Here is a 24,313-nt window from a genome sequence, read left to right on the forward strand (position 1 = left end):
TGTGAAGATGATGCTACGCAGCAATCAGCCGCGTAAAGCCCTCCTCGGGCGGTTGCAGCCAGTTCTGCGCATCATACGTCTTCTCACCCTCGATCACATGGAACGTATATATAATGCGACTCTTCCCACTGGTGTTCCGCTCGCTCTTATGCAGCAGATTCCCATGGATCAACACTAGACTGCCCGCTTTGACCTCGCCCATCGTATACTCCTCCTCTCTACCCTCGCCCTCCTCTGTCCGGCTCAGACCTTGAGGAAACTTCTCCCACGAATTATCCACAAACGTCGTCCCATTATCACCAGGCTTTCGCACGAACCTCTTCCGCACCGGCTCCCGCTTATGACTCCCACTCGCAAAGCTCAGACACCCGTTCTGCACCGTCGCATCCTCGAGCGCATACCAGAATCCTACGGCGCTAGGCGGGTTTGTGAAGAGAAATGTGCTGTCCTGATGCGGTGGTACGGCGCCACCGATCTCTGGTTGTTTGCAGATGACCATACTCTGTAGGACGCGCGGGTCCTTGAAACCCAGATTTCTTGCGATGGCGGCGTTTTGGGTCGAGATAGAGGCGGCGCGGAAGGATGGTGACAGAGCGTGTAGATAATGTCCGATTTTATTGATAGCGCGGTGCTTCGGCTTGAGGAGGGTACCTGAGGCGTCGAATGCGTCTATAGGTTGTATGTTAGAGATGGTGTATTGGACCTTGGAATTTGCGATAGAGGATAGATGTAGATACCTTCTTCGAAAAAGAAGCGCACTTTATCGCCACTTTCGAGGAAGTACTTGTCGCCAACATGATCCTCACCGTCGTCGCCACCGGTGGAGAACTTTGTCATTGGGTGCTCGTCTAGACTGAACTCATCGAGCATCGTATATGTCTCTTGGAGAAGTGCAGATACAGTGCTTTGGTCGAGTGCGTCGGGGATGATGAGGTAGCCGTTGGTGTCCCATGTTTTAAGCTGCTCTGACGTGAGACCATAAGCGTCATCATTTACAACCATACTGAGGGATTGACGGTATAGCGAGGAGCGCGAGCTCTTGCGTCCAAGATGCGAGGTGTAGGCAGAGGTAGGTTTGCGGGGGCGCATTTGGTATCATCCGCCAGCTCGGGAGCTCGAAAAGCCCCACATGCTCGGGATCATTGATAGGAGACAGAGTAAATCTACTTCAAGCAGAGTGAAAGATTGTGATAATCTGCACGCAATAGCGCTGGCTGATAAAGATTCGTCAAGAACTGTTCAATGTCATAACATGGTCCTGAAAGTGTGCCATCCACGAGAACCGGGCAATCGGCTCTTGGATTACAAGGATCTGCTGCTTAAAGACTGTAATATTGCACAAAAATGACTTTCTCAGTTGCTAGTTCTGCCTCTACATCGTTTTGCGTTAGAAATTTTTGGAGTATCGGCTGCTGGTTGCGCAAAACCAGTTCATTGAGAAGCGCAGGATTCCTTCCCATGGGTGTCAATGTATCGTGATTGTACCTGACTTCTTCAATTAGAATACACCTCCGCAAACGCAATTGTATGCGATTGATGTCTTTTCATACATCTATCCTAACGCCTTTCGCCGCCCGTGCTTTTCAAAACTCCAATGCGTGATGGTACATCTTCCTTCGAATCTCTAACGTATTGACTACTCGCGCTTGAAAGGTGGCCCAGGAGGACCACCAAATTGACCTCCAGGCGGCGTCGGCCCGCCGTGAGGAGGCATACCGAATGGCATGCCACCAGGTGGTGCGCCTGGGGATTGACTCATGCCAGGTCCTCCGGGTCCCATGTTTGGAGGGAAGAAGGCTGGCGGCGGGAAGCCATTCGGTGGCGGAAATGGCATCCCCTGGGGTGGTGATCCGCCTGGACCGTTCATAGCACCAGGAGGGAAAGGAGGCGGGAAAGGCATACCGTTCGGACCTGGGCCAGGAGGTGGGCCCCCATTCGGACCAGGAGGCATGTTTGGCGGCGGAAAAGGGAACGGCATACCACGTCCCCCAGCTAAGAATTGATCAGCAAGTACCTCATAGGAATCGAACGTATAAGAATATGGAAGGTCATGGATGGATGTGATAACTACCCCATGTGTCTCTGGGAGGTCTATTTGCAGATCTCATGGGCTCATTATATTGGTGATAGGTATCGTGGAACTGGTTGAAATTGCTGAATGGAACATTGAACTCACGTCCTCCAGGGCCTGGCATTGGAAACGGCGGTGGCATACCTCGACCTCCTAGAACAGAATTTAGGAGGTGCAGATTAAGAGACACACACGTCAAGACATACCTGGGGGTGGGAATGGGAACGGGGGTGCACCGAAACCACCAGGAGGCCCGGCCATGGGTCCAACAGGTTGTTGTAGCATTGGATTTTGTGCCTCTTGACCAGCGGCCGCGTATGAGTTTGTGATCGAGTCTATGACACTCTGCGCTTTTTCGTGTCCAATCTCTGTAAAGCTGTTAGCTGCCTGCTCCAACATCTCAGCTCTATTGGGGGACGCTCGTTGATAATAGTCGACGACATTGCGGAGGTGATTCCTTCCACTGTTGTGCGCTTTTCGTACACTCATAGAGTCATGTGTGAGGTAGACATCGCAATAGTCACCTTCTGTCTGTCAGCATTCATGGCTTCGGCGCGTGGTGCGGAGATGAGGCGGAGGTGACCCTACAGAAGAGTAAGGAATAGTTAGCTAGGCGCGCGGTGTAGGAAGGTGGTGTGACTTATATTTCGGCATCTTGATCAGATTGTAAAGCTTTTGAGCGTTTTGCGACCCTTCCTCGGATAGGTATTGTGTTGTCGACAGTCAATGAAACCTCAACCTAAAGTCGCGTCGGTACGAAAGCTATCAGTTTCGGCACAACTTCGGAGCGCCGGCTACTTGACGTGGACGCATGTTTTTTTTGCTTTCATGCTTCTCCGCCTCGAAATACTCAATTGTGGTATATTGTAAAGCGGGGTGAGCTTTTTATGATTCAATATACTGCTGTGAATCCTAGCATTGTTCTTATAGCTATACCTTACACGAACCACCTGGACAGGAGACGAAAACAAGAGTCGCGTGCGAAAGTGGCGGGCCAAGCACTGGGGGACTCTGGAGAGCAAAGCCCCACAAAAAAATCTAGAAGAACTCTTGGTGTGGCATATCAACATACTACCTAATAGTCCTGCGACGACGAGTAACGCCAATATCTCCACGTCGCAGCGATGGCGACAGACGTGACACGACTGGAGCCCGTCCGCGGTGCTAAGCGGATCTCATCAATCACAGCCGAGGAGCGCTATTGGAAATCTTTTTCGTCGCAGCTACAATTACCCTCGCCAAATTCTCAACACGTTACCTATATTTCACATCCCCCGCCTTCTTCCAATTCTCTGGTGTCCCCGACACCTGAGGTCTTTGCAGTCACCGCCGGTCAACGTATACAGATATTCTCATCCCGGACAAGGAAGCTGTTAAAGACCATAACGAGATTTAATCCAGAAGACATTGCATACAGCGGGACAGTACGTCGCGATGGCAGGATACTGCTTGCTGGCGGGAACAATGGTGTTGTCCAGGCCTTCGATGTAAACTCAAGAGCTATCTTGAAACAATTCAAAGAGCACAAACAACCCGTATGGTGCACGCAATGGCATCCGCGCGACCTCACCACAGCAATGAGCACAAGCGACGACCAAACCGTCCGCCTGTGGGATCTTCCCAGCGATGATAGCACCCATAAGTTCTACGGCCACACCGACTACGTCCGCTGCGGGACCTTTATGCCCGGCCAAACCGACCGGCTACTCGTCAGCGGCAGCTACGATACCACAGTCCGTCTGTGGGACCCGCGAACGACAGGGAAAGCAGTAATGACGTTCAAGCACGCGGCAGCCGTCGAATCCGTTCTTCCACTCCCATCTGGCACGACGCTGCTCGCTGCCGCCGGGAACACTGTTTCTGTCCTAGATGTTATCGGCGCGCGGCCAATCACGCAGCTCAAGAATCACCAGAAAACTGTTACGACTATGGCACTTGCGTCCAGGGGCACTCGTCTGCTAACGGGTGGTCTGGATGGGCACATAAAAGTGTTCGAGACCGCGGCGTGGAATGTCGTGGCGGGCTTCAAATACCCTAATCCCATCTTATCCCTCGACGTTATCAGCTCCGGCGCAAAGCAAGAAGACAAACACATAGCCGTCGGCACATCCACAGGTCTTGTTAGTATCCGCACACGTCTGTCCGCACAGCAGAAACTCCAACAGCGCGAGCGAGAACGCGAGATGGATGCCTTAGCCGCCGGACGGATAGAGGAATACGATAGGAAAAAGGGCAAGCCACTAACGAGCATGATGAAGAAGAGGCTACGTGGGAAAGACTTCACAGGTGAGGGAGTGGATATCGTGGTTGAAGGGCCGAACCGAGGGAGGCTGAGGGGGGCGACGAAGTGGGAGCATGCGTTGCGAAAAGGGCAGTTCGAGGAGGCGTTGGACTATGTGCTCGACCCGGTACGTTTGGCCCTATCCTTTTCTTCTTATGCATACTTGCCATCTTGAGGCTGATATGTAAAATGATGAACAGACGCTCAACTTTAAACGCCAAGACTGCATGACACTCCTTACCACCCTCCGCCACCGTTCCGCGCTCCGTGCTGCTCTACAGAATCGCGATGAAGTTTCACTACAGCCCATCCTGGTCTTCCTTCGCAAGACGATCAGCGATCCGCGGTTTGTTAAGCTCACCACAGACGTAGCTATGGTATTGCTAGATATCTATGGACCGCATATGGGGCTGAGCCCGGAGATTGACAAGCTGGTAAAAGACTTGCATGATGCTGTTCGGTTGAACTTTGAGATTGCGCAGTGGGCTTGTAGTATCACGGGAATGGTGGACTTGTTAATGGTAGGGGCAGAGAATCGAGATTGAAGGGTAGGCTATGAGAAGAATCTATTTTTACAATGCATAGCGGAGGCGTCTATTTTCAGGCAGCATGGCTATTGTGGCCGTCCTGTTGGATTATTAGATACAGGCATCTTGTACAGGCTATACTTATACCGTAAGACTCTTGATATTCTGGGTACAGCTGACGTATGTCCATCGACCAAGTGTATGATACATGTGGCAATGCCACTAGAAGTATGTACAAGAAATCGTCACCACAGGCAGTGCTGATGTTGGAATGTGACGGGCCGGTCTGGGAGTTGTGTCCAGGGTTTCCTCTGGGCACGCTTTGCCTCGCGCTCATTGTGTTCTCGTATGCGGGTCTTTTCTTCCTTCAACTGCAATACAACACCTGCAATCAACATTAGCTACTTTCCCGCAAAGTAGGTACGGGCTCTGTATCAAACTTACGAGATTGTCGATGCAGAATCCTGTTAACCTTTCCTTTAGCACGAAACTCCACATCTTTCATATGCTGGCCTTTCTCAACCCATGCCTGATCAAGATAAAGTCCCGTTTCGTTTTTAACCTTGTGCTTCCTTCCGTCCTTCAATACGATATGCTTCTCCTGCCCTTTCGGGAGATCTGTGCCCAACCCCATACCAGATTCTATAACTGCTCGATTTCTCACCTGTTCTAAAAGCAGGCGTAGGCTCAGAGCGTAGCGCTTCTTGCTAAACCTCATCTGCGCTTCGGCCTCCTCGAGCGTCTTGCCGGCGACCTGCCGGGCTAGCAACATCAATTTCTTGGTGCTCGTGGAAAGATTAGCGCTCCTTTGAACCACTTTGCGTTCAGTCATGTTCAGGATCTCCTTGCGTGTCATGCTCCATTTTGACTGTACAGCGCGAGTTATTCTCTTGCGCTGATACAGTTGACGTTTGAGCGGCCGTGGATCTAATTTTAAGGCCATGTTGCTCCATCTCCGGTCTTTGATCTCAATAGGAACCGGGATGGAATCGGTGTTGTCACTCGGTGGTTGAATTTGTTCATACTTGACCGTGCCTCGAAGTTGCTCTTCAGGACTGATGTCCGGGTCGACTAGATATTGGGCCTTCGGAGGGCGAAACTCGGCGTCCCAAACAGAGCCCTGAGGTAAGAAGCTTGCTGGGCTGCTAGGCATCGAGTCTCTGCTGAGGTCAATATTTTTGTCTTCGGCTTTTGAGCGTTCGTAGGCTTCGAGGTATGGATTGGTGAAGCGGTTGGTATCCGTTGTACTCTTATTCGTTGGCTGAGTGTCGGTTTTTGTCTTGGGCGTGGCCTTTGATCCGGAGGAGGCAGAGCGGATTTGTGTCACAGATCGGATTGGGAGTATGAAAGTATGGCTATGGGGATTGATGAGCGCGGTGACTGCGACATTGGTAAGTGTTTGGAGCTGTTGAGAGAGTCGCATACTGACCTGGACGTGTCAGCCGCCGCGACTGCGTTCGTACACTCATTTTAAGAAATGCAGCAATCGATGCCAGAGCTTGGAAGCTCTAGAATCGAGATGCGGTGATGTTGTGTCAGATGTCGAAGTTCTCGGGGGTCGGACTTTTCGAGCATCACGTGCGCCCAGAGTTCGGCGTGCACTTCACCTGCACGTCCGCCGACGGTGCTGCATGCACGCGAAAATGGCGGACTGAGGCCTGGAAGGGGAAGAAAAGGGTTCTAGGCCTAGAAGACTAGAAGAGGTCTTCGATTTGTGTTATTATAGACCGAAGCTGTTTTCACCCATCATCTTCATCTTTCGACGCTGAAAGACACCGTGATCGCACGTGTCTAACCTCCTCTTCCTAATATTACATTCATCTGCTCCTCTACTCGTCGTCTCCCTTTCCACCATCGCCATCCCCGACTCATTCTCCTGATGAAGGCTGTAGACTGTCGTTGCTGTCTTGCCCCCGCGAGTTTTTGCTTGGGCACGTAGGACTTGACTCCGAACTGAAGCTTTCCCTGCATCCACAACTCGCACGACTCGAAGAGCAGCGACCGCTTTAAGGTGGCAGCGCCTCTATCTGTCGTCCTCACCTCCACCGTCGCTTTCGCCATGGACATCAACTCCTTGTTGTCACCGTCGGACACCCCTAGCAGCGGAACTCCTCCCCCCGCGCAATCCTCGAATACCTCGTCCCCTGCTTTGAACCCTGTTCAGTCGCCAAACAAACCGCGCCAGCAACGTCCCGCGAAATCTAACAAACGAAACTCCTCTGCGCTCAGCCAGCAGCTTCACTATAACTCAAATTCGCTACCAAGTCCGAATGACCCTCCCTTGACTCCGCTGTCGCACAGAGATCCACAGCCGCAGCCTGCTTATCCTCTCTCGAGCCCGTCCGTGACAAGCGCGCCCGGTACAAACGGTCGAATTGGAAGTGCAAGCGGCACACCACCGTTGGGTGAACGTGGAAGTCTTCCGCCCTTACGATCAGGCAGCATCGATACTTTGGCAGGTGAGTGGACTTGCGCTGCAACAGCTGTTTTTATTGCTCGCTAATCGCTGTGCCGTAGATCTTGCATTGTTACAGCATCCACAACAGGCATACCCGCACGCTCGGAACCCACCGTTAAAGTACTTGGATTCTCCTTGCTTTACAAAGATTCAATGGACTAACGCACCTTCTAGCTTACAAAATCTTTCTCGCTCTCTGTCTGCGCAATCTTCGACAAAAGATATTGTGATGGCGGAAAGATCTCCAAAGCTACTTAAGTCTTTGACGTCCCAATTTGTTTCATCAGAAGATTCGACCTTACTTTCCCAACTTGTTCAGCAGCTTCATGACAAGCCGCTTGATCATGCCGCCCATCTTGAATACATCCGTCTTCTAAAGCAGGGCTTGACCGCGACCTTAGAAGCTGGCTATTCTGCCTCCAGCTATGAGCTCTTTGAAGATCTTCGTGAAGCAAGAAAGAGTATGAGCAAGAATTATACCCTCGGTGAAGACCTTTGGCTTGATTGGGTCAATGACGAACGTCTGGCCGTCCAGACTACCGAAGATCGCCTCACTCTCATGGAGTTGTACAGTCAGTGTACCGAAGAAGAGCCTGCCAGCTCTAAGATCTGGAGGAGCTACGGTGACTATATGTATGACCTATACGCTTCGGCAAACCAGATGGCCGATGCCGATAATTGGTCCGAAGAAGATCGTATTGTCGGTATGCATGTCTTCACGTGGGACGCGATGATCAAAGTATGGGACGAAGGTCTCATTGCGACTCAATGGCATATCAACGGCAGCCAACTCGTATGGGATAGGTATATTCAAATAATTCTCGAACACCAGCGCAACAGCCCTTCGGACGACACTGTTAGGCTCCTGGAGAACATGTTTGCTACTCGCCTGATGAAGCCTCATATCACTTGGCAGAATACCTTCGATCTTTATTCGGAGTATATCTCGAGCTGTTTTGGTAGCAGCTATGAAGAAATCATGCGAACTGCTACCAAGCAAGCAAACCAGGTCAAGAAGCAAGTGAGGTTACGTGATCCTTTCGAGCATCGGATTCAGGTGGCACAACAAGATGGCAACAGAACGGGTGAGTGGGATGCACTGAAAACCTATCTAGATTGGGAGATCAAGCACAAGGGGGTCTTTTCCTTCGATCTTATCAATGGTCTGTTTGAGCGAGCTACGACTCGTTTCTCGACAGACTCGTCTTTATGGGAAGACTACGTCGAATTCCTGATAGAGAACCCGGCCCAAAGCGTATCTGTACTCAGCGTGGTGGAGCGCGCCACTCGCCACTGCCCGTGGTCAGGCGATCTATGGTCACATCGTCTGTTGGCCCTCGAGGCGGAGAAACAGTCTTTCGAAGAACTTGAGAAGGTGAAACACAAAGCCACAGAGTCAGGCATGCTCGATCAAGGTGGTATGGAAGAGCTTTTGAAGGTTTATGTCTCCTGGTGCGGGTTCCTTCGACGCAAGGCATTCGAGCGCAGCAGCGCGACCGACGACGATATAGACGTTGCTGAGGTCGGTATACATTCTGCTCTTGAGCACGTCAAAGCCATCGGCCAGAAGAAATACGGACCTGATTGGCAAGGTGATCCAATGTATCGATTGGAGCGCATCCACATAAAGTTCTACACACAGTCCGGGAACACTAACGCAGCACGAGAGCTTTGGGAAGGTTTGATACCGCGTCAGAAAACTAGTTATGATTTCTGGTATCGATACTACATCTGGGAAATGGTAATCTGGTCTAAGTTCAGTACCAATGATAACGCCGGTACACAGCTGAGGCCGCCATACGAAGCGACAGCTTTGCTACGCAAAGCTCTCAAACAACACCAGATCATGGACTGGCCTGAACAGCTGGTGGCAATGTTCCTGAACCACTGTGAACAACATGAATCTGTCCAAGAGCTTCGTACTGCCATCATAGAGTCCAGACGGGTCAGCATTGAGGTGGCAAAGAGGCGTCGCCAAGAATCTACCTATGGCGAGGTACCCATGGAGGATTTACAGCATCAAGAACCACAAAGCAAGCGCAAACTAGATGTTGAAGGCGCTGTGGAACATGGTCAGACTGTCAAGAAGTATCGAACTGACGATGAAGCTGAGCCCGTGTATCAGAGCGACGAAATGGTAATCGATCACATATCCGCCACCGCCCCCTCCAAACGTGACCGCGAACACACGACTATCATTGTCAAAGGATTGCCCATCGATGCGACCGACGTAAAGGTCCGACAATTCTTTCGAGATGCTGGAACTATCGTTAGTATAACCATTTCTAAGGAGAAAGACTCACAGACTGCCGTCATCGAGTTTGAGTCAAAGCAAGAAGCTCAATACGCGCAGCTGAAAGACGGCCGTGAATTTCATGGTACAGAAATCGAGGTCAAACTAAGTGTCGAAACTACGTTATGGGTCACGAATTATCCCAAAATCGCGGATGAAAAATACATTCGCGGTTTGTTCGAGCCTTATGGAAAAGTCGTCTCTGTCCGCTTTCCCTCACTGAAGTTTGATGCCAGTCGACGCTTTTGCTATGTCCAATTTGACTCCAGCGACGCGGCACATGCTGCAACCGCTCTTCATGGTCATCAAATTGACGAGAAACACGTACTCAGCGCTAAGATCTCGGATCCATCCATGAAAAAGATGGCAAAGGGAGGGCCAACTGTGGAGGGTCGTGAGATCTTCATTCGCAATATAAATTTCCAGGCGTCACCTAAAGAGTTCGAAGAACTGGCAAAGACGGTCGCTGAACCTAGTCATTTCCGGCTTCTACAAAAGCTTGGCCAAAGGTCCAAAGGAATGGGTTTCGTGGTCTATCACTCAAAGGTCTGTTGTCCCAATTGCCAAGTGAAATATCGTTCATTAATGCCTTCACATAGCAAGACGCAGAAGCTACTGTCGCCGCTCTCCACGACACGCCATTCATGGGTCGCAACCTGATTGTTAGTATTGCTGACCCTGACCACAAAACTAAAAACATGGTCGAGAAAGTCACATTAGGGACAACCTCGGAGGCCCAAACCCAAATCCAGAGCAATCTTAAGAATTACAAAGACCGTACCCTCTACATTCTCGACGTTCCCGACACCGTCAACACCGCGCGCATCCGTGCTATGTGCGAGGAATATGGCCCACTTAACAAGATCACAATGCTGCGTGACAAGTCCGCTGCCATCGTCGAATTCACTTTGCTCGCAGACCACGGCAAAGCCGAGCTCGCAATTCATGGATATGAGATTGAGCCAGGCTTCAAGTTGTCGCTGGGTACCGTGCGTGATGTCGACCGGGGCAAAGCATGGCTCCGCAATGATCGCTTGAATTGGAAGCCGCAAGAGGAATACAAAGCTCAGCATGTAAACCCTAAAAAGGCAAAGGCAAAGGAACTCAAGGATGTGAATATGGAGAAAAAGGCCCCCAAGGTCATTGGCTTGGTCCCTACCAGAGGACTGTTAACACGACGCGGTCGTGGCGGCGGGCTCGGTATCAGAGGAAAGGCTACAGTCCCAACGAGGCCGGCAGCTGCGGAGGACGATTCCGCTGTCGTAGATGATCCCATGATCCAGTGTGAGGAGGCGGCCCCTGAAGTGAGGCGCGCACCGCCGAAGTCAAACGCGGATTTCAGGGCTATGATTATGGGTAGCCAGACGAAGAATGCGGAGGGAGAGAAGGATGCTTGAACTCATCTGTGGATGATGATTTCGACTGCGTGCCAAAAACGGGGCATAAGTTGCTATTGCGATACTCATTCTAAAATCGATGCGAATCCGGCGTAACAATGGCGATTAGAGATACCTGAAGGAGTTTGCTCACGCGAACAGCTACATACTGCTTGTCATAGTAGCTTCTATAGGCAGAAGCTTGTGTCACTTGTCTCGGCGAATGGACGAAGGATACCATGGGATTCACAAATCGGATATGCTAACATGCAATGTATAGCCAAAGGGGTATACGCATATATAATCATGAATGTAAAAAAAAGTTCTCATCAATATTGCTGGCACTCATGCATCGTAACGGTATCATACTTTCCTGCCTCGACAAGCGGATCTACGGTTTCGGTCGAGGCCCAATAATCTGCCTCCTCCCTCCAAATCCAATCCCGGACCCAACCTTGTTTTGACTATCTCCACCTGTGAAGCCATACATATTGACGTCCCACGATTGGCCTGGCCCGGCGCCTTCCTGCTCATCTCTCCTCATCCCCTTCTTCTCTTCCTGTGCATCCTCCCATTCCTTCTGTCGCTCGCGCTCGCGCTCCATCTCGCGTTCAAGCAGTGACTTTGACGCCCAGCCGCCAGCCTTAGTCTTCTGTTGTGCTTGCATGCGACGTTGAGACTCGAGCGCATTCTCGGCGGCGGACGAGAGGGCGTGGTCCGGAGCGGAGAATGTATCGGGCTTAGGTGCCACTGGGGCGGGATTGGAGGCAAGAAATTTTGATGTGCGATTTGCAGCAAAAGGCGAACGGGGTTGGGCTGGTGGCGGTTTATAGGTTGAGGGATCTGGAAGAGGGCGAGATGGTGATGGAGGTGAGGCTACGGTTGTTGCGGGTTCAGGGAGAGGGCGAACTGGAAGACTCGGAGGAGTTGAAGGTCTGGCAGGGGTGGGCTCGGGGAGTGGACGTTGTGGTTGCTTCTGTTGTTGCTCTGTCCATTGGTTGCGAAGATATTCCCTTTCGTCGCCAACCCAGGAAACGTCACTTTCGCGCGGTGATACAGTTCGCTCTTTCGCTGCAGGTTTGCTTCGTGATCGAGAGCGAGGGGTGGGTTCTACAGTTCTTTGAGTACGTCGATCGGCTCGCTCCTCACGTTCTGCGAGATACTGTCGTTCACGCTCTTTGGCTTCTTCTAGTTGGCGTTCGAGCTCTCGCACTCGGTCACGTTCGGCAGTTTGTACTGGATCCTCAGTGCTGTTCCGGCGACTACGCGGCTTGGATGACTGCTCTGCTTGGTATTGGCTAAGGAACTGGCCGTGGAGGTGTGCATCATTAGTGGCACGTTTCCTTTCTGTTTCCTTTTCTATGTCTCGTTGAGTTTCTTCTTCCTCACGCCGCCTTTGTTCTTCATCTGCTTTCCACCGTCTTTCTTGCTCCTCCCATTCTTTTTTCTGTGCATCTACGCGACGCTTCTCCTCCTCCTTGCGGCGCGCAGTCGTTTCTTCCCATCGCCTTTCTTCTTCTATGCGCTCTCGTTCCTCCTCCTCTGCTATCTCACGCCGTCTCCTACTCTCAGCCTCTTCAGCGAGCGCCTGTTGCCGTTGCTCCTCAGCTTCCCTGTCCTTCCTAATTTTCTCCTTTTCTGTTAGACTTGGAACTTTTGGACCCGGGGTGGTGATTTGCCGTCTCGCTCCGAATGAGATCCCTTGGTTACCCTGACTAGCACCGCCCATATAGCCATACTGGTGAATGTTCCAAGCTGGGGTTGTCGATTTCTCATCCGCCTTTTTGCTCCAGCTGCTCACACCACCTGGTGGTGATCGCGTTTCATCTGTTGCTTTTGATGATGTAGACCCCCCAGTCCTCTGAGGTGTCACCGCTCTCTGCATCGGGTTGAAAGTGTTTGACCCGCCTCGATATGAGGTTGTACTCATGCTGCTTGCAGCACCTGCGCGGTTGGTATCGTAGCCACTGACTGTGTGATCACCAGTGGTCTTTGGACTCTGCATTCCTCCCGATTTCTTCGGCCCGATCGCATTGGGAAAGTTCCGGGGATTCAAGGAATTCGCAACCCGACTGAAAGCGCCAAGGCATTGTAGCACTTGCGCTGGATCTTTCGCTTCGTATAGGTCCACAGTGAGGAATCGATCATGAGCCGGGAGATTGAGGGGAGGTTGTTCGCAGGCTCGGAGGAAGTGAGATATGTTCTCCATTTGTATAAAAGGCATTGGTGACTTCTTGTACTTTACGCCTGGAGCAGGGACAGCAAGGTTGATGAGTCTGATCAATTTCTGTCAGTGAAAGTGCCTAGCGCTTCAGTCATAGTCCGCTTACTTGCACAGTGCCGTGCCATCTTTCAGTGCCTCTAGTATATCTCCAGCAGGCAACCTCTCGCCCAATACTGATTCTATCCATGTCCGTATTTCATTTGCCGCTTGTGGTGTATATCTACCGAGGCGCAGCTTCCTCATATCTTGGTCGAGAGAGGACACAGAAGCCATCTTGGCAAGCTCCCGAGAAGATCAAGGTTTTCGTAGGAAGTTCAAGAATGACGTGTGCGTTCGATTGCTGCTGGAGACTAGTAGAGTGCGCGCTCTGAACGTAACATGTAGATAGTTACCATATGCATGGGTACCAAAGAGAAGAGAACAAAGAAATTACGTCCGTATAGGAGTAAGATCAAAATAAAGGGACAGTGGTCGGGATATAAGATGTTGCGGAACGGAAGGTATGCGTATGCGGGGAGGCTAAAGTCAACCCTGCCTTCCTTCTGGCTCCCCAGCCACCGCTAGACTCTCTGAGCAGCCAGACGCCACACCTTTCGTCATCAATGCCGGCGCGTCCCTGACGTTTTGACGCGAGTGGGTCTGAAGAACTTTCGATATCATTGCGACGACGAAGCTTTAGGACGCCCTTGTTAAAAGCGTAATGGCCTCTCCGCCGGGCGCTTTAAGGCAACTATGGTACAAATGGAAAAAGATCAAATTACCGTGGCGGAGGCAAACGCTCGTCGGTACGTTCTTAGTCACCTCACCGTCGCGAATGAATAATCGTCTCGATATGACCTAGTACACCATCACTGACATATCACCAGGCTTCGATCTCGCGGGCAATACTTTCTGGGAGTTCAGAGATGTACTTCGATCTGGGCGTATGAGGCGTATAGCGAAATACCCATCCACAGCCTATCACAGCGACGTCAAAGTCACACCGCAATGGATGCAATGGTTACGGCACACTCGTGAAGACCCTCCTTCGCTTGAAGAACAACAGCAGGATGTCGTGCGACAGATACAGATGAGACAGTTGGCCCAATTAGCCGATGAGCGATGGGCAGCGAAGCCATCGGCCTTGGATCGACCAGACACGCAACAGATGCCTGAATTGCAGTCTAGCAGTCCAGCAGACTACGGTGTACAAACAGAATCAGATAGCATAGAAGGTGTTACAAGCTCAGCAAGAACGACAGAGGATGGCACACGGAGTCGGAATGGAAACAATGTGGACGAAAGTAGCATCAAGGGGCCAGCAAAGGGGAAAGAATCGCCGTGGAACACACCGCAGACAAGCAACCCTGGCGATGATTTCCAGCCACAAGCATGGACTCCAGGATCTGCGCAAAGAAGAGGTTGAGTAGACCTATTGTACATCATGTGGTATTCTAATGACTTATCACGAAATGTGAACAAGACGCTATACCTCCGTGAATGATGAGACCGAGAGGATCAGTTATTCCTTTCCCCGAAAACTAAAAATGCTAGTAGGAGGTTCGGTCAGTTCTCTGCCCACACTACTCTTAAGATATTTCACAGATCGCTTATGAAAGACTATAAATAGTCGAGAAATGTGCGCAAACAGCTATTGACCGCCCTATATAAGTCTTCTACCGCGTCCTAGCGCTTCCTGGTGTGAAAATGCTTTTTTTTGCGGGGATTGGCGCTTCGGCCTGACGAGCGCCAATCAAGACGTAACTGCGAAATATCGACGCTCACGAAGGACTTGGGCCCAGTCTCTACATATCGTGGAGCAGGTGCGTGTCGGTCACGTCTCCTGGTGGGACGATTCCCGTATGGCTCCGACACAGGCGGAGGAGGGGCCCCCTCTTGATAATGGTATGTTCCGTGCCGTTGTGGTGATTGACGTGGAGGATCTGGACAAGATGGTGCCTCTCCCGGGGAGGGTGGCAGCGACTCTAGTGTTCCATCCCGGGATCTATTGGCATTGCGGTGTGCAGCCTCCACGCCCTGTTGGAAGGACCCCCCCTGACGGGAGTTTCTACGTCTATTTTGAGAGTGATCCTCGTAGGAAGTCGTGTGGTGTGAAACGGGTCTTCTATGGATTGGGAAGCACATTGACGTGGTGTCTTAGGATCGAGTAGTACGCGGTGTTGGCTGTCCTCGTTCAGCAATGTCTAAAGATGCTCTTCGAGCTCCAACGAGGGAAATGTGGGAGTGCCAGGTGGTGTAGTTTCTGAATTTTTTTTTGGATCTGGGGAAACATCTATGGAAGTCCCGAGCAAGCCAATTTATATTGACTGCTGCTGTGGCAATGTCTCTCATGACAGCGATGTCTCTCCTGACAGGAATGTCTCTCCTGACAGCAATGTCTCTCCTGACAACGTATACATTCCTCACCTTCGACATTGTCATGAAGTTATGTTCTGAAGGAGCATGGCGCCTAATGAACCACAACAGGCCCGTACTGGAGGAGTCATTCGACAATTGTTGGCGATATGTGTTTGAGTGTGAAATCATCTGTGAAAGCTCTTCTCATACGGTCAAGTCCATTAAGTCATTTCATATCAGGCAGTCAAGCCCTTAAAATCTCCACATGCTGTTGATCGGCTAAGATCTTCTCGTCGACTTTCAATACCACGAGCACCATATTGATGCTCTGCATGGCCAACATGATTGCTCTGTTCCAGTGCTCATCTAGGACTGCTATCTCTCATGACATGGAAATGAAAGGTTTCATCTGCCTTGATATTGATTCAGGTATGATTCCTAGTCATGTCGAAGCTACAATGTCGAACTGCCGTGACAATCAAACCCGGACAATTTCAAGTCTTCAACGTATGTGCTAGACCAAGACTCTGTAGACTAGGGCATAGTGTCGTGAGCTAATGACACTTCGCTGTGAGCAGGACCTAACCCTATCGCCATTGTTCATAAAATCTCCTGTCCCGTCATGCTGTAGAATTAGCTCCAAGTTCTATAAAAGGTATCGTACAGAAACGAATGATGACCGAAACGCTGTGCGATGTATGAAATTTTGCTCAAGATAGGCTGAAAAGTTGCTGCTATGATCAACCAGCATGTCAAACACCTTGCCTAGGTTGCACCGGCTGCGAATACTCCGGCGCCGCACTCGCCTCATGCTCAACCGCCGGACTCTTGTACGCCGTCCCCGCATAATACTCTCCCGCAGCCCCATACACCGGCACCGGGTTCTGCTGCCCCAGCTCATGCCCGCCGGCACCGCCATAAGGTTCGTATGCCCCTGTCTGGTAAGGCTGCTGGCCCTGCTGGCCATGCATAAAGCCCTGACTTTGCCAACCCTGCGGCGCAGCCGGATTATGCGCTGGCTGGTACGCGCCCCTGAAAGCGCCCTTTTTCTGCTTCCGCTTTGTGATGATGGCGTATATTAGCATCAGGACGAAGAATGCTAGGACGATGATGGACCCGACAAGGCCGCCGGCGCCGGCGCCGCGCGTGGTATCCCAAATTTCAAGGCCGACCTGTACCATCCAGATGGTCGTTTGGATTGAGTTGACTACGACGAGCCATTTAGGGGTCAGGCTGTGGCGGAGGAATTTGATTACCGAGAGGATATCAAGGAGGAAGACGATGAGCATGATTAGGAAGAAGGCTACGGAGACACTGTATGTGGGATCAGTATGGCTTTTTCATGCTTCTTGAGATGTGGTGTGGCTTTACCCTAAGGCTACCTTCCAATTTACGTAGACTCCGTTTCCATTTATGTCGTCGCCGATGTAGCCGTCATCGTTTTGGCTTAGTTCGCGCGCTGATACAGAGAGGGCGATGATGGTTACGACTATGAGGATGCCGGTTATGACCATGCGGACAGCCCAGAGCGGGAGCAAAATTCGCTTCATCCAAGGGGTGCCATCTTTTTGTAATGACGGCATGGTGGGTATGGATGGAAGAGCTCAGAAGTCATAACACAGCTTTTATCGTAAATCGCGCAGACTTCTAGGGTTGATAATGACAATGGAGCAGGAGAATAATCTGCAAAACGAGCGACGAAGACGAGATGTATATCAGCGGGCAGACAGACGAGCAGCGGTTGCTGAGAATGAGTTTTAGGCCCCCTCGGCCGTCGAGCTGTTGATCCCTCGCAGCCCCCAGTCGGCGCTAATGTGCCGTTGGATGCTGTAACATGGGGCTAATTCACACCAATCAGCATATTACACCACGCCTCATTTGTTGATTCTGGGGATCCAACAATGTATTGAGTTATAGGTGACCAGGACCAGGACACAAGAGTAGAAATTGACGATGACTTAGATAGGATACGGCTATATGCTCTGCGTGTTGACACTGATCAGATTCAGAATCTAGATGACTGAGCTATCTCGAACATCTCCTACGCCATCCACATGGTAATTAAATGACCCATCGATCGGACCCTGAGCTAATTATAATTATTAGTCGCCGTCGCGAAAAGTACATTATCAATTTGCCTTACGGTATTGTACAATGCTGAACACCAGCCACAGTCCAAAGAGCAACAGATTCGTCAAGAAACCGAGACTGCTTCGCTTTCGCTATTACCTTTGTACATGGCACTACCGCTTGATTAAGACTCGATATTATATTCAATGGCAACATACTAGCCAAACAATGCGAGGACCGCAGTGGTGGAGAACAGCACAGCCACAAGTGGATCCTCCCCCAGCGCGTTTCCCTTAATCATCCGTGTGATTGATTAATTAGCATGCAAGGTGATTTTGATAATAGCTATCGAACACTAAAACAGCCAATAATTCTGGGGCTCAGACATGTATCGCCAGTCAGTCCTACATCGTGATGCATACCAGTCTGTTTTCACAGTGAATAGTCGAAGCAAGGGGTAACTCATGGCACTAAACGTTAGATTCCAATATTTAGTTGCCGCCCAAAAGTAGTTTCTGACGTTCCCCGCAAGAAGACATCTTGGTCTCGCATGACATGCTCGGTAACGTATTCAGTGATTGTGGTGTCATCATGTCCACTCAAGAACAAGCTCGTCAAGATGGAGATACATATGGTCTGCAGAGAAATACTCCATCTTCCATAAGGTATGATATCGGCAGTGCTATACAGCTACCGCGTAGTACCGAGAGTTGTGCTGACTGAAAAGACTTAATGCACAACACTACATCTGGAAAGATGCCGTTGGAGGCAATCTTCATTCACGCATTGCTGTCAATAATGCCTCGACAACCCGTGTTGCTGATATTGGCACCGGTACCGGGTACGTATCTGCTTCCTCCCTGACCATATGATACTGAGTAACGAATCAGCATATGGATGCATGACATGAAGCGGGAGTATCCTGCTATTCAGATCGACGGCTTCGACATATCTCTCGAGCAAGCACCACATCCAGCATGGCTACCTCCTGATATCCGCCTACATAAGCTCGACGTCACAAAGGCGATTCCAGATGAGTTTTGCGAACAATTTGACATCATTCATCTCCGCTTGTTTCTTGCTGTCGTGCAGGACAATGACGCATCTCCAATAATCAGGAATCTGATATCGATGTTGAAGCCGGGAGGATGGCTTCAGTGGGCGGAGCATCCATTTCAAGACCTCGGAGATGTGAGAGTCGAGGCGCCGTCTCCTGATGTATCGAGCACAGCCATGCAAGCCTACTTGGATCTTGCCCAAGCTGGCTCAGACAAAAAGTGAATCGTCTGGTCGTAGCAGAACTGAATGCACGCTGAACCTAACAGATGGGCTTGGGTCCCTAAACTACCGAGAACATTTAGTAGCCTTGGACTGATTGACGTCGAGTCCTCGAGTCCGCCATCAAAGCCGTATACGTGGTTGTATTCGACGCAACTCATCATGGGTGCTGTCCTCGAGATTTCCTACCAGATATTGGACAACAGTACTCCAGAATCGAAGGGTCCTGTCATGAGACGTATTATCGAAGCGGCATGCGGGGATATGAGAAATGGCGTGTACTTGACATATTCGCCGTTGGTGGTCATCGGTAGAAAGAGATTATAGTCGACATGTACCTACTCAATGAAATATTCGGCCTAGAGATGTAGCTGTTGCGTGAACGTTCAATCAGAAGAGTCTTTCAGAAATAGCCCTTTCGTGCTTATGCTTCTGCCAGGTGTATCCAATCTCTAGCTTCTTAACGACGTGTACGGTTCAGATCAATAAAGGCCAAAGAATCTATCTAAAAGGAGCCTCCATTCTTCTCCAAAGTGCTAATCACACTTGAAGAAATCCATGTGAGTTGGCGTGTACATGTACTGATCATGTATTGAGCAGACATCAGAAGGAACACGGAGGACGCGACGACACGACGCGTGACCGACCAGGGTCATGTGCAGACTCGAAGTGGGGCAGTGTGGGGCAGATAAGGATAGCTTGCGGTTTAAATCCAAATAGGCAAGAAGTGTTCAGGAATAAGGGTCCACAGGCAGTTGTTTCAGCTCGCGTGTTGGCGCCCCTTCGCATGTGACTCGTGAGTCGTTATCGTGATCATGTATGTGCTCAACTGATTTGAATAACACATACATGATCCTCGTCCCCTGCTTCCAAACACAACACTCAAAGCCCTCCAACAACTGTACATCAGCATGGGCTCTTCACAATCAAAGACCAGTGATGCTGCTATCCAAGAGAAGCTCATGGAGCGATTGCGAGCCCTCGAGGTAAAACACGAGGCCAATGTGGTCAACGAGAAGGACGAGTTTGTCATGGTCAATGGAGAGCTTCGTAGGTACTCGTCAGCCAGAAGCAAAGAAGACTGCTAAGATCCCATTTGCCAGCCCCCAAATACACCTCTACCAGACAAGATGTCTCGTTAGCAGCCGCCGAGGAATGGGAGAGAGAGCTGCTTGCTGATCCAAAGGTACGTCTATCAGTCGAGACAATGACGGCTCACACTTACCATTCTATAGAACCGATTAGCTCTCTCAGCCCTTACGTCGAACAGACTTCAAGACATCGTTCGCCAGAGAGGTGCAAAGATCGCCGATACCCAGACATTCAACATCCAGATCGACCTCGAAGGAGCTCCAGTAACCAACCAACGATCTTCGGGAAGATGCTGGATCTTCGCCTCCACAAACGTGTTCCGAGTAGCCATCATGAAGAAATATAAGCTGAAAGAATTTGAACTGTCTCAGTCATACCTTTTCTTCTGGGACAAGCTCGAGAAGGCCAACTACCTCCTAGAGAGCGTTTTGGAAACAATTGATGAGCCTCTGGACGGAAGAATGTTGCAAGCTCTACTCAGCTCTCCAGTTGGAGACGGTGGGCAGTGGGACATGCTTGCCAATCTTGTAAACAAGTATGGTCTCATCCCGCAGACATTATACCCAGACTCCTTCAACGCGCAATACTCCTCGGCCATGGACACTCTGATCACCACAAAGCTCCGCGAAGATGCCATTCGCCTCCGTAAATTAGCCTCCAAGGCATCAACCCGATCCGCCGTGGCCGCAACAAAGGAGAAGATGCTTCAGGAGATACACCTCATCCTCACCCTCATGCTTGGTCCTCCACCATCCGCGAATAAACCTTTCACATGGGAGTTCTACGACAGCGATGGCAAATTTAATTCAATCAAGACGAGTCCTATGGCATTCGCGAAAGAGCTTTCAGACACTCGTACTGTCCGTGCCTGCGGAGGAATGGATGTGCACCGGCTTTTCAGCCTTGTGAACGATCCGCGAAACGAATACAATACCCACCTAAGTGTGCACCGTCTAGGAAACGTCTGGGAAGGACGTCCTATAAACTACGTCAATGTCTCAATGAAGACTATGAAAGATGCCGTGATTGCCACGCTCAAGAAAGACATTCCAGTTTTCTTCGGCTGTGACGTTGGCAAATACAGCGATTCCGCATCTGGCATCATGGATACCGATCTGTACGATTATGAGCTCGGCTTCAACATTCGCCTTGGCATGAACAAGGCTGAGAGGCTTCAGACTGGCGAGAGTGCCATGACCCATGCCATGGTCCTTACCGCTGTGCATGTGGTCGATGACAAGCCTGTGCGATGGCGTGTTCAAAACTCTTGGTCTGACAGTGCCGGTACGAAGGGCTTCTTTGTCATGAGCGACGCGTGGATGGACGAGTTTGTATATCAAGCTGTTGTCGACCCAAGCGTCGTCAGCGAGGAGATTCGCAAAGTTTTGAAGCAAGAGCCGAAGATGCTACCTCTTTGGGATCCTATGGGCGCTTTGGCATAAGCAGGCATAGATGTTTGATTACTACTGTAATTTTGATGGTTCCTTGATACGATTAATGATATCTTTGGCTTATGGCCTACGCACAGGGTCTTTCTATGAATGTCTCGATTACTAATCGTGCCTTTGAAGGATGAGTCGAAGACAGGGATACCGCACCAACCAACAGTAATTAGAGCTAAATCTTACTGTTTCCAGCTGATATGTCTATGGGCATGATACTACTTATTAATAGTAATGTAGATACACGGGTAACAGAGCTTTAATCCTAAAGGTTTGATCTGAAGGGTGTTCGACATCCCCGAGTCCTTCCATTACCTCGAATATGCTGACTAAGAACTTACAGCTATCTACCTATATATCATACCTGATGTTAAAGCTCTCGCTTCCAAAGATACACCTGTTTAAGCTAAATTTAGCATTATCGCCGATAAATCCAATAGCAGACTGTTCTCAATCTATTGATACTTAGACCCTTTCTCTGGAGTCGAAAGAGCCTAGTTACAGTTCCCAAAAGTGCTTCCTGGTCGTAAGTGCTTTAGCTATCCTTTCCCCTTTCAGGCTTCAGGCTGTCCTTGATGATTAACAAGGATGAAGAAATGCTAGCTACGTCGAAGTACTGCTCTCAGTACACCTGTGTTCGAGATACCTCTATCAAGTACCAAATACAGATGATGAGGAGAGGTCCTGATGATATTCCTCCACCCCGCTTATGTGGGCGAAAAGATGTGTGTGTAGGTAGCTTGCAATTTACGCAGATTGTAACCCCTGGTCGGACATGGTCGACATTAAAATCTCCCATGTGAAGCAATCTGACTAATCTACTCAGCATACTAGTATGATCCAATGGCACGCTGTATCTACTTATCGCAGCTAAGCCTTCAGTCACATGTTCCCAATTCCACGACAAGAGAAATAGACGTACCTTGCCGCCTTGTGAAAGGCAAGGGTTTTTGGAATGAGCGGGGTAGTAATCTCTCTTTCTATTCACTCCAATTTTGGAAGAACCTCCGCAAAAACGGAAACAAAGGAAGTGAAGACTTGACTCTAGCCTGTACACAATCAGAGATATCAATATGCAAGTATAGTAGAGGTTGACAAAGTTAACATCTATCTGACGAATAATCCAAGGTGCATCTTTCACACTGTGGTTACGGTCACACCAGATGCTAGAGTTCCTGGCGGGTATCGAACACAAAGACTTAGACAGAAGGACGACTGCAGACGCACAGATTGCAAGACTTCGGATACCTACGTACCACCGACGAACCCCTCATACAGCCCGTCATCCTCGGCGAACAATACATGAGATGGTCGAAGGAGGTTTCTTTGAGAACCGACACAAAAGACACGAGATTACTGTCTCTACCCAGTCCTCTCGTCATGGGCAGGACTTGCTAGCTTCTCCATCCACGTTCGTATCTTTTCCAACGCAATGTGATCGTGTTCTTGCGCTGAAGTTGTGAACTCTTCGTCAATCCATCCAATCGTGCCCGCTGTGATAAGCTCATTCCCGAATGGCTGGCATGAGCCGTAGTCGATGAGAACGGGGTCATCGCTATTGTCGATCATCACATTCATTGGCGTGAGGTCGTTGTGTGCTAGTCCAAGTTTATGAAGGTGGCAGACCGCAGATTCAATTTTACGCATGCAGTTCTTAACGTCAAAGGGTTTCGCCTTAGGGCTGGGCTTTTCTAGTCGATAGTAGAGCGTATCCGGAAGGCGGTCCAGGACAAGGCTAACGATACGACCACGTTCGATCAAACAGCCATGATACCTAATGATGTGTGGGTGTGGGTTACGTAGAAGAAGCTCCATTGTTTGGGCTTCGTATAGCACAAGTTTTGGTAATAGGCCTGTACCTACGAAGGCTAAGCCTAGTTTTGGCTTCTTAAGGTAGAAGGTTTCATCGATCGGAAGTGAGAATACTGTGATGTTTGAAGGAGCTTCAGGATACACATCCTCATCCGGGAGACGTTTAAGACTTTCTCTTATAATATCCAGTGTCAAATCGCGTTTTCGAACATCGGATTGACCGAAGTAGACTACCCACTCATCGGTTATGTAGCCGAAGGATGAATATACGAATACTTCATTGCCATTCTCGTCATCTTCCATTGTGAACGCTTCGTAGAGCGGGGAGAGGTCCCGAGACGAATATATTGGCAGGTCTTCGTTGACCATGGCTGAAATCTGCTTCGCTGTCGAAGTGAGGCTGCTGAAAGTGCTTGATATAGAAGTGGCATTTCTCATATAGGAGGAGTTGCGGGCAATCGTTCTGCCGGGTCCGGCCAACCCTGGCTGGTAGGACGAAGGTATTATCATTTTCATACAAGAAAGAGTGCGACTCACCATGAAAAGATTACTTGGTTTTCGTATACCAGGATGCATTCATCATGCTGTACTGACTTATGCGTTACGAGCGGAAACATCTGGCGGATTTTGCGGTAAGTTCTTCATCAAAAGAAGAAATCCTGCGATCTCAGGGACCTGGAATGTATGGGTTCTTAGCATGACATGCGGCACAACATATATAGTGCGAGAATATATACGTGAGCGCTATCCCTCGGATCAATGATCTACTACGGCTAAAGAACAGCTCAAGTAACTAGCCAAGCAATCAATATGGCACTGTTTGACATATGCACATCGAAAAGCTACAGGGATCAGGGTTGTCGACTTCAGTGGGTCTCCTGATGTTCCGGAACGCAGTGCGGTGGATCCATCCGCACCGAACGTTTACAAGAACAGCCCTTGGCTGTGATCTGTAAGCCCGTTCACGTATATGAACCCAGTATCTAGACCCCAGACGAGAGGTACTTGAGGTTCTGGATACCAGGGACTGCCGAGAATTCCGTGACGCAATG

At 50.0% G+C, this 24,313-nt stretch overlaps 13 protein-coding genes across 13 annotated transcripts; 6 read left to right on the forward strand and 7 right to left on the reverse strand.

Moving 5' to 3' along the window:
- Positions 1-13: 13 nt before the first annotated feature.
- On the reverse strand, positions 14-1,002 carry EJ05DRAFT_438715 (phytanoyl-CoA dioxygenase; the record flags this gene model as incomplete). Its single annotated transcript, XM_033741844.1, has 2 exons — positions 14-669; positions 738-1,002. 2 exons carry the CDS (start codon positions 1,000-1,002, stop codon positions 14-16), a joined length of 921 nt encoding a protein of 306 aa, XP_033600885.1.
- A 311-nt stretch (positions 1,003-1,313) lies between these two features.
- EJ05DRAFT_475747 (zf-U1-domain-containing protein) lies at positions 1,314-2,797 on the reverse strand. Its single transcript, XM_033743879.1, has 6 exons — positions 2,716-2,797; positions 2,660-2,665; positions 2,492-2,595; positions 2,278-2,437; positions 2,177-2,224; positions 1,314-1,992 (listed from the first exon to the last, which is right to left on the reverse strand). The coding sequence occupies exons 1-6, from the start codon at positions 2,723-2,725 to the stop codon at positions 1,637-1,639; spliced, it is 684 nt and encodes a 227-aa protein (XP_033600886.1). The 5' UTR covers positions 2,726-2,797; the 3' UTR covers positions 1,314-1,636.
- A 398-nt stretch (positions 2,798-3,195) lies between these two features.
- On the forward strand, positions 3,196-4,897 carry EJ05DRAFT_510364 (WD40 repeat-like protein; the record flags this gene model as incomplete). Its single annotated transcript, XM_033748168.1, has 2 exons — positions 3,196-4,479; positions 4,553-4,897. 2 exons carry the CDS (start codon positions 3,196-3,198, stop codon positions 4,895-4,897), a joined length of 1,629 nt encoding a protein of 542 aa, XP_033600887.1.
- EJ05DRAFT_475749 (ribosomal protein L22) lies at positions 4,877-6,410 on the reverse strand. The gene is made up of 3 exons (XM_033743880.1): positions 6,309-6,410; positions 5,324-6,259; positions 4,877-5,264 (listed from the first exon to the last, which is right to left on the reverse strand). Exons 2-3 carry the CDS (start codon positions 6,030-6,032, stop codon positions 5,125-5,127), a joined length of 849 nt encoding a protein of 282 aa, XP_033600888.1. The 5' UTR covers positions 6,033-6,259; positions 6,309-6,410; the 3' UTR covers positions 4,877-5,124.
- Positions 6,411-6,524: 114 nt separating this feature from the next.
- On the forward strand, positions 6,525-11,342 carry EJ05DRAFT_475750 (uncharacterized protein). The gene is made up of 4 exons (XM_033743881.1): positions 6,525-7,338; positions 7,397-7,457; positions 7,512-10,176; positions 10,230-11,342. The coding sequence occupies exons 1-4, from the start codon at positions 6,939-6,941 to the stop codon at positions 11,025-11,027; spliced, it is 3,924 nt and encodes a 1,307-aa protein (XP_033600889.1). The 5' UTR covers positions 6,525-6,938; the 3' UTR covers positions 11,028-11,342.
- On the reverse strand, positions 11,293-13,736 carry EJ05DRAFT_531590 (uncharacterized protein). Its single transcript, XM_033749037.1, has 2 exons — positions 13,337-13,736; positions 11,293-13,282 (listed from the first exon to the last, which is right to left on the reverse strand). The coding sequence occupies exons 1-2, from the start codon at positions 13,501-13,503 to the stop codon at positions 11,398-11,400; spliced, it is 2,052 nt and encodes a 683-aa protein (XP_033600890.1). The 5' UTR covers positions 13,504-13,736; the 3' UTR covers positions 11,293-11,397.
- Positions 13,737-13,930: 194 nt separating this feature from the next.
- EJ05DRAFT_485569 (uncharacterized protein) lies at positions 13,931-14,635 on the forward strand (the record flags this gene model as incomplete). Its single annotated transcript, XM_033745460.1, has 2 exons — positions 13,931-14,015; positions 14,097-14,635. The coding sequence occupies 2 exons, from the start codon at positions 13,931-13,933 to the stop codon at positions 14,633-14,635; spliced, it is 624 nt and encodes a 207-aa protein (XP_033600891.1).
- A 130-nt stretch (positions 14,636-14,765) lies between these two features.
- Positions 14,766-15,452, reverse strand: EJ05DRAFT_351266 (uncharacterized protein). Its single transcript, XM_033741004.1, has one exon. It carries the CDS (start codon positions 15,352-15,354, stop codon positions 14,896-14,898), a length of 459 nt encoding a protein of 152 aa, XP_033600892.1. The 5' UTR covers positions 15,355-15,452; the 3' UTR covers positions 14,766-14,895.
- EJ05DRAFT_351378 (uncharacterized protein) lies at positions 15,453-16,164 on the forward strand. Its single transcript, XM_033741005.1, has 2 exons — positions 15,453-15,807; positions 15,997-16,164. The coding sequence occupies exons 1-2, from the start codon at positions 15,551-15,553 to the stop codon at positions 16,007-16,009; spliced, it is 270 nt and encodes an 89-aa protein (XP_033600893.1). The 5' UTR covers positions 15,453-15,550; the 3' UTR covers positions 16,010-16,164.
- Positions 16,165-16,319: 155 nt separating this feature from the next.
- Positions 16,320-17,150, reverse strand: EJ05DRAFT_485571 (uncharacterized protein; the record flags this gene model as incomplete). The annotated part of the gene is made up of 2 exons (XM_033745461.1): positions 16,320-16,881; positions 16,939-17,150. 2 exons carry the CDS (start codon positions 17,148-17,150, stop codon positions 16,320-16,322), a joined length of 774 nt encoding a protein of 257 aa, XP_033600894.1.
- Positions 17,151-18,228: 1,078 nt separating this feature from the next.
- On the forward strand, positions 18,229-19,242 carry EJ05DRAFT_499965 (S-adenosyl-L-methionine-dependent methyltransferase; the record flags this gene model as incomplete). The annotated part of the gene is made up of 4 exons (XM_033746924.1): positions 18,229-18,302; positions 18,365-18,478; positions 18,528-18,914; positions 18,963-19,242. 4 exons carry the CDS (start codon positions 18,229-18,231, stop codon positions 19,240-19,242), a joined length of 855 nt encoding a protein of 284 aa, XP_033600895.1.
- A 421-nt stretch (positions 19,243-19,663) lies between these two features.
- Positions 19,664-21,786, forward strand: EJ05DRAFT_351400 (bleomycin hydrolase). The gene is made up of 3 exons (XM_033741006.1): positions 19,664-19,965; positions 20,019-20,101; positions 20,151-21,786. Exons 1-3 carry the CDS (start codon positions 19,827-19,829, stop codon positions 21,447-21,449), a joined length of 1,521 nt encoding a protein of 506 aa, XP_033600896.1. The 5' UTR covers positions 19,664-19,826; the 3' UTR covers positions 21,450-21,786.
- Positions 21,787-22,581: 795 nt separating this feature from the next.
- EJ05DRAFT_537816 (serine/threonine-protein kinase-like protein) lies at positions 22,582-23,837 on the reverse strand (the record flags this gene model as incomplete). Its single annotated transcript, XM_033749409.1, has 2 exons — positions 22,582-23,747; positions 23,799-23,837. 2 exons carry the CDS (start codon positions 23,835-23,837, stop codon positions 22,812-22,814), a joined length of 975 nt encoding a protein of 324 aa, XP_033600897.1. The 3' UTR covers positions 22,582-22,811.
- Between the last annotated feature and the right edge of the window lie 476 nt (positions 23,838-24,313).

The sequence above is a fragment of the Pseudovirgaria hyperparasitica genome (assembly GCF_010093815.1).
Source record: "Pseudovirgaria hyperparasitica strain CBS 121739 unplaced genomic scaffold EJ05scaffold_7, whole genome shotgun sequence".
NCBI lineage: Eukaryota > Fungi > Ascomycota > Dothideomycetes > Acrospermales > Acrospermaceae > Pseudovirgaria > Pseudovirgaria hyperparasitica.

What these genes read in the sequence shown, in the direction of transcription:
- EJ05DRAFT_475747 (XM_033743879.1), bottom strand. An exon ending in GTTCCCATTCCCACCCCCAG is followed by an intron (nt 2,225 to 2,277) that starts GTATGTCTTGAC and finishes ATTCTGTTCTAG; the next exon opens with GAGGTCGAGGTATGCCACCG. An exon ending in AATGCCAGGCCCTGGAGGAC is followed by an intron (nt 1,993 to 2,176) that starts GTGAGTTCAATG and finishes ATCAATTCTTAG; the next exon opens with CTGGGGGACGTGGTATGCCG.
- EJ05DRAFT_475749 (XM_033743880.1), bottom strand. Translation starts at nt 6,032, where the DNA reads ATGCCTAGCAGCCCAGCAAGCTTCTTACCTCAGGGCTCTGTTTGGGAC. An exon ending in GATTCTGCATCGACAATCTC is followed by an intron (nt 5,265 to 5,323) that starts GTAAGTTTGATA and finishes TGTTGATTGCAG; the next exon opens with GTGTTGTATTGCAGTTGAAG.
- EJ05DRAFT_475750 (XM_033743881.1), top strand. Translation starts at nt 6,939, where the DNA reads ATGGACATCAACTCCTTGTTGTCACCGTCGGACACCCCTAGCAGCGGA. An exon ending in CAGCATCGATACTTTGGCAG is followed by an intron (nt 7,339 to 7,396) that starts GTGAGTGGACTT and finishes GCTGTGCCGTAG; the next exon opens with ATCTTGCATTGTTACAGCAT. An exon ending in GCTCGGAACCCACCGTTAAA is followed by an intron (nt 7,458 to 7,511) that starts GTACTTGGATTC and finishes CGCACCTTCTAG; the next exon opens with CTTACAAAATCTTTCTCGCT.
- EJ05DRAFT_531590 (XM_033749037.1), bottom strand. Translation starts at nt 13,503, where the DNA reads ATGGCTTCTGTGTCCTCTCTCGACCAAGATATGAGGAAGCTGCGCCTC. An exon ending in GATGGCACGGCACTGTGCAA is followed by an intron (nt 13,283 to 13,336) that starts GTAAGCGGACTA and finishes GAAATTGATCAG; the next exon opens with ACTCATCAACCTTGCTGTCC.
- EJ05DRAFT_351266 (XM_033741004.1), bottom strand. Translation starts at nt 15,354, where the DNA reads ATGTGCTTCCCAATCCATAGAAGACCCGTTTCACACCACACGACTTCC.
- EJ05DRAFT_351378 (XM_033741005.1), top strand. Translation starts at nt 15,551, where the DNA reads ATGTCTCTCATGACAGCGATGTCTCTCCTGACAGGAATGTCTCTCCTG.
- EJ05DRAFT_351400 (XM_033741006.1), top strand. Translation starts at nt 19,827, where the DNA reads ATGGGCTCTTCACAATCAAAGACCAGTGATGCTGCTATCCAAGAGAAG. An exon ending in CATGGTCAATGGAGAGCTTC is followed by an intron (nt 19,966 to 20,018) that starts GTAGGTACTCGT and finishes CCCATTTGCCAG; the next exon opens with CCCCCAAATACACCTCTACC. An exon ending in AGCTGCTTGCTGATCCAAAG is followed by an intron (nt 20,102 to 20,150) that starts GTACGTCTATCA and finishes ACCATTCTATAG; the next exon opens with AACCGATTAGCTCTCTCAGC.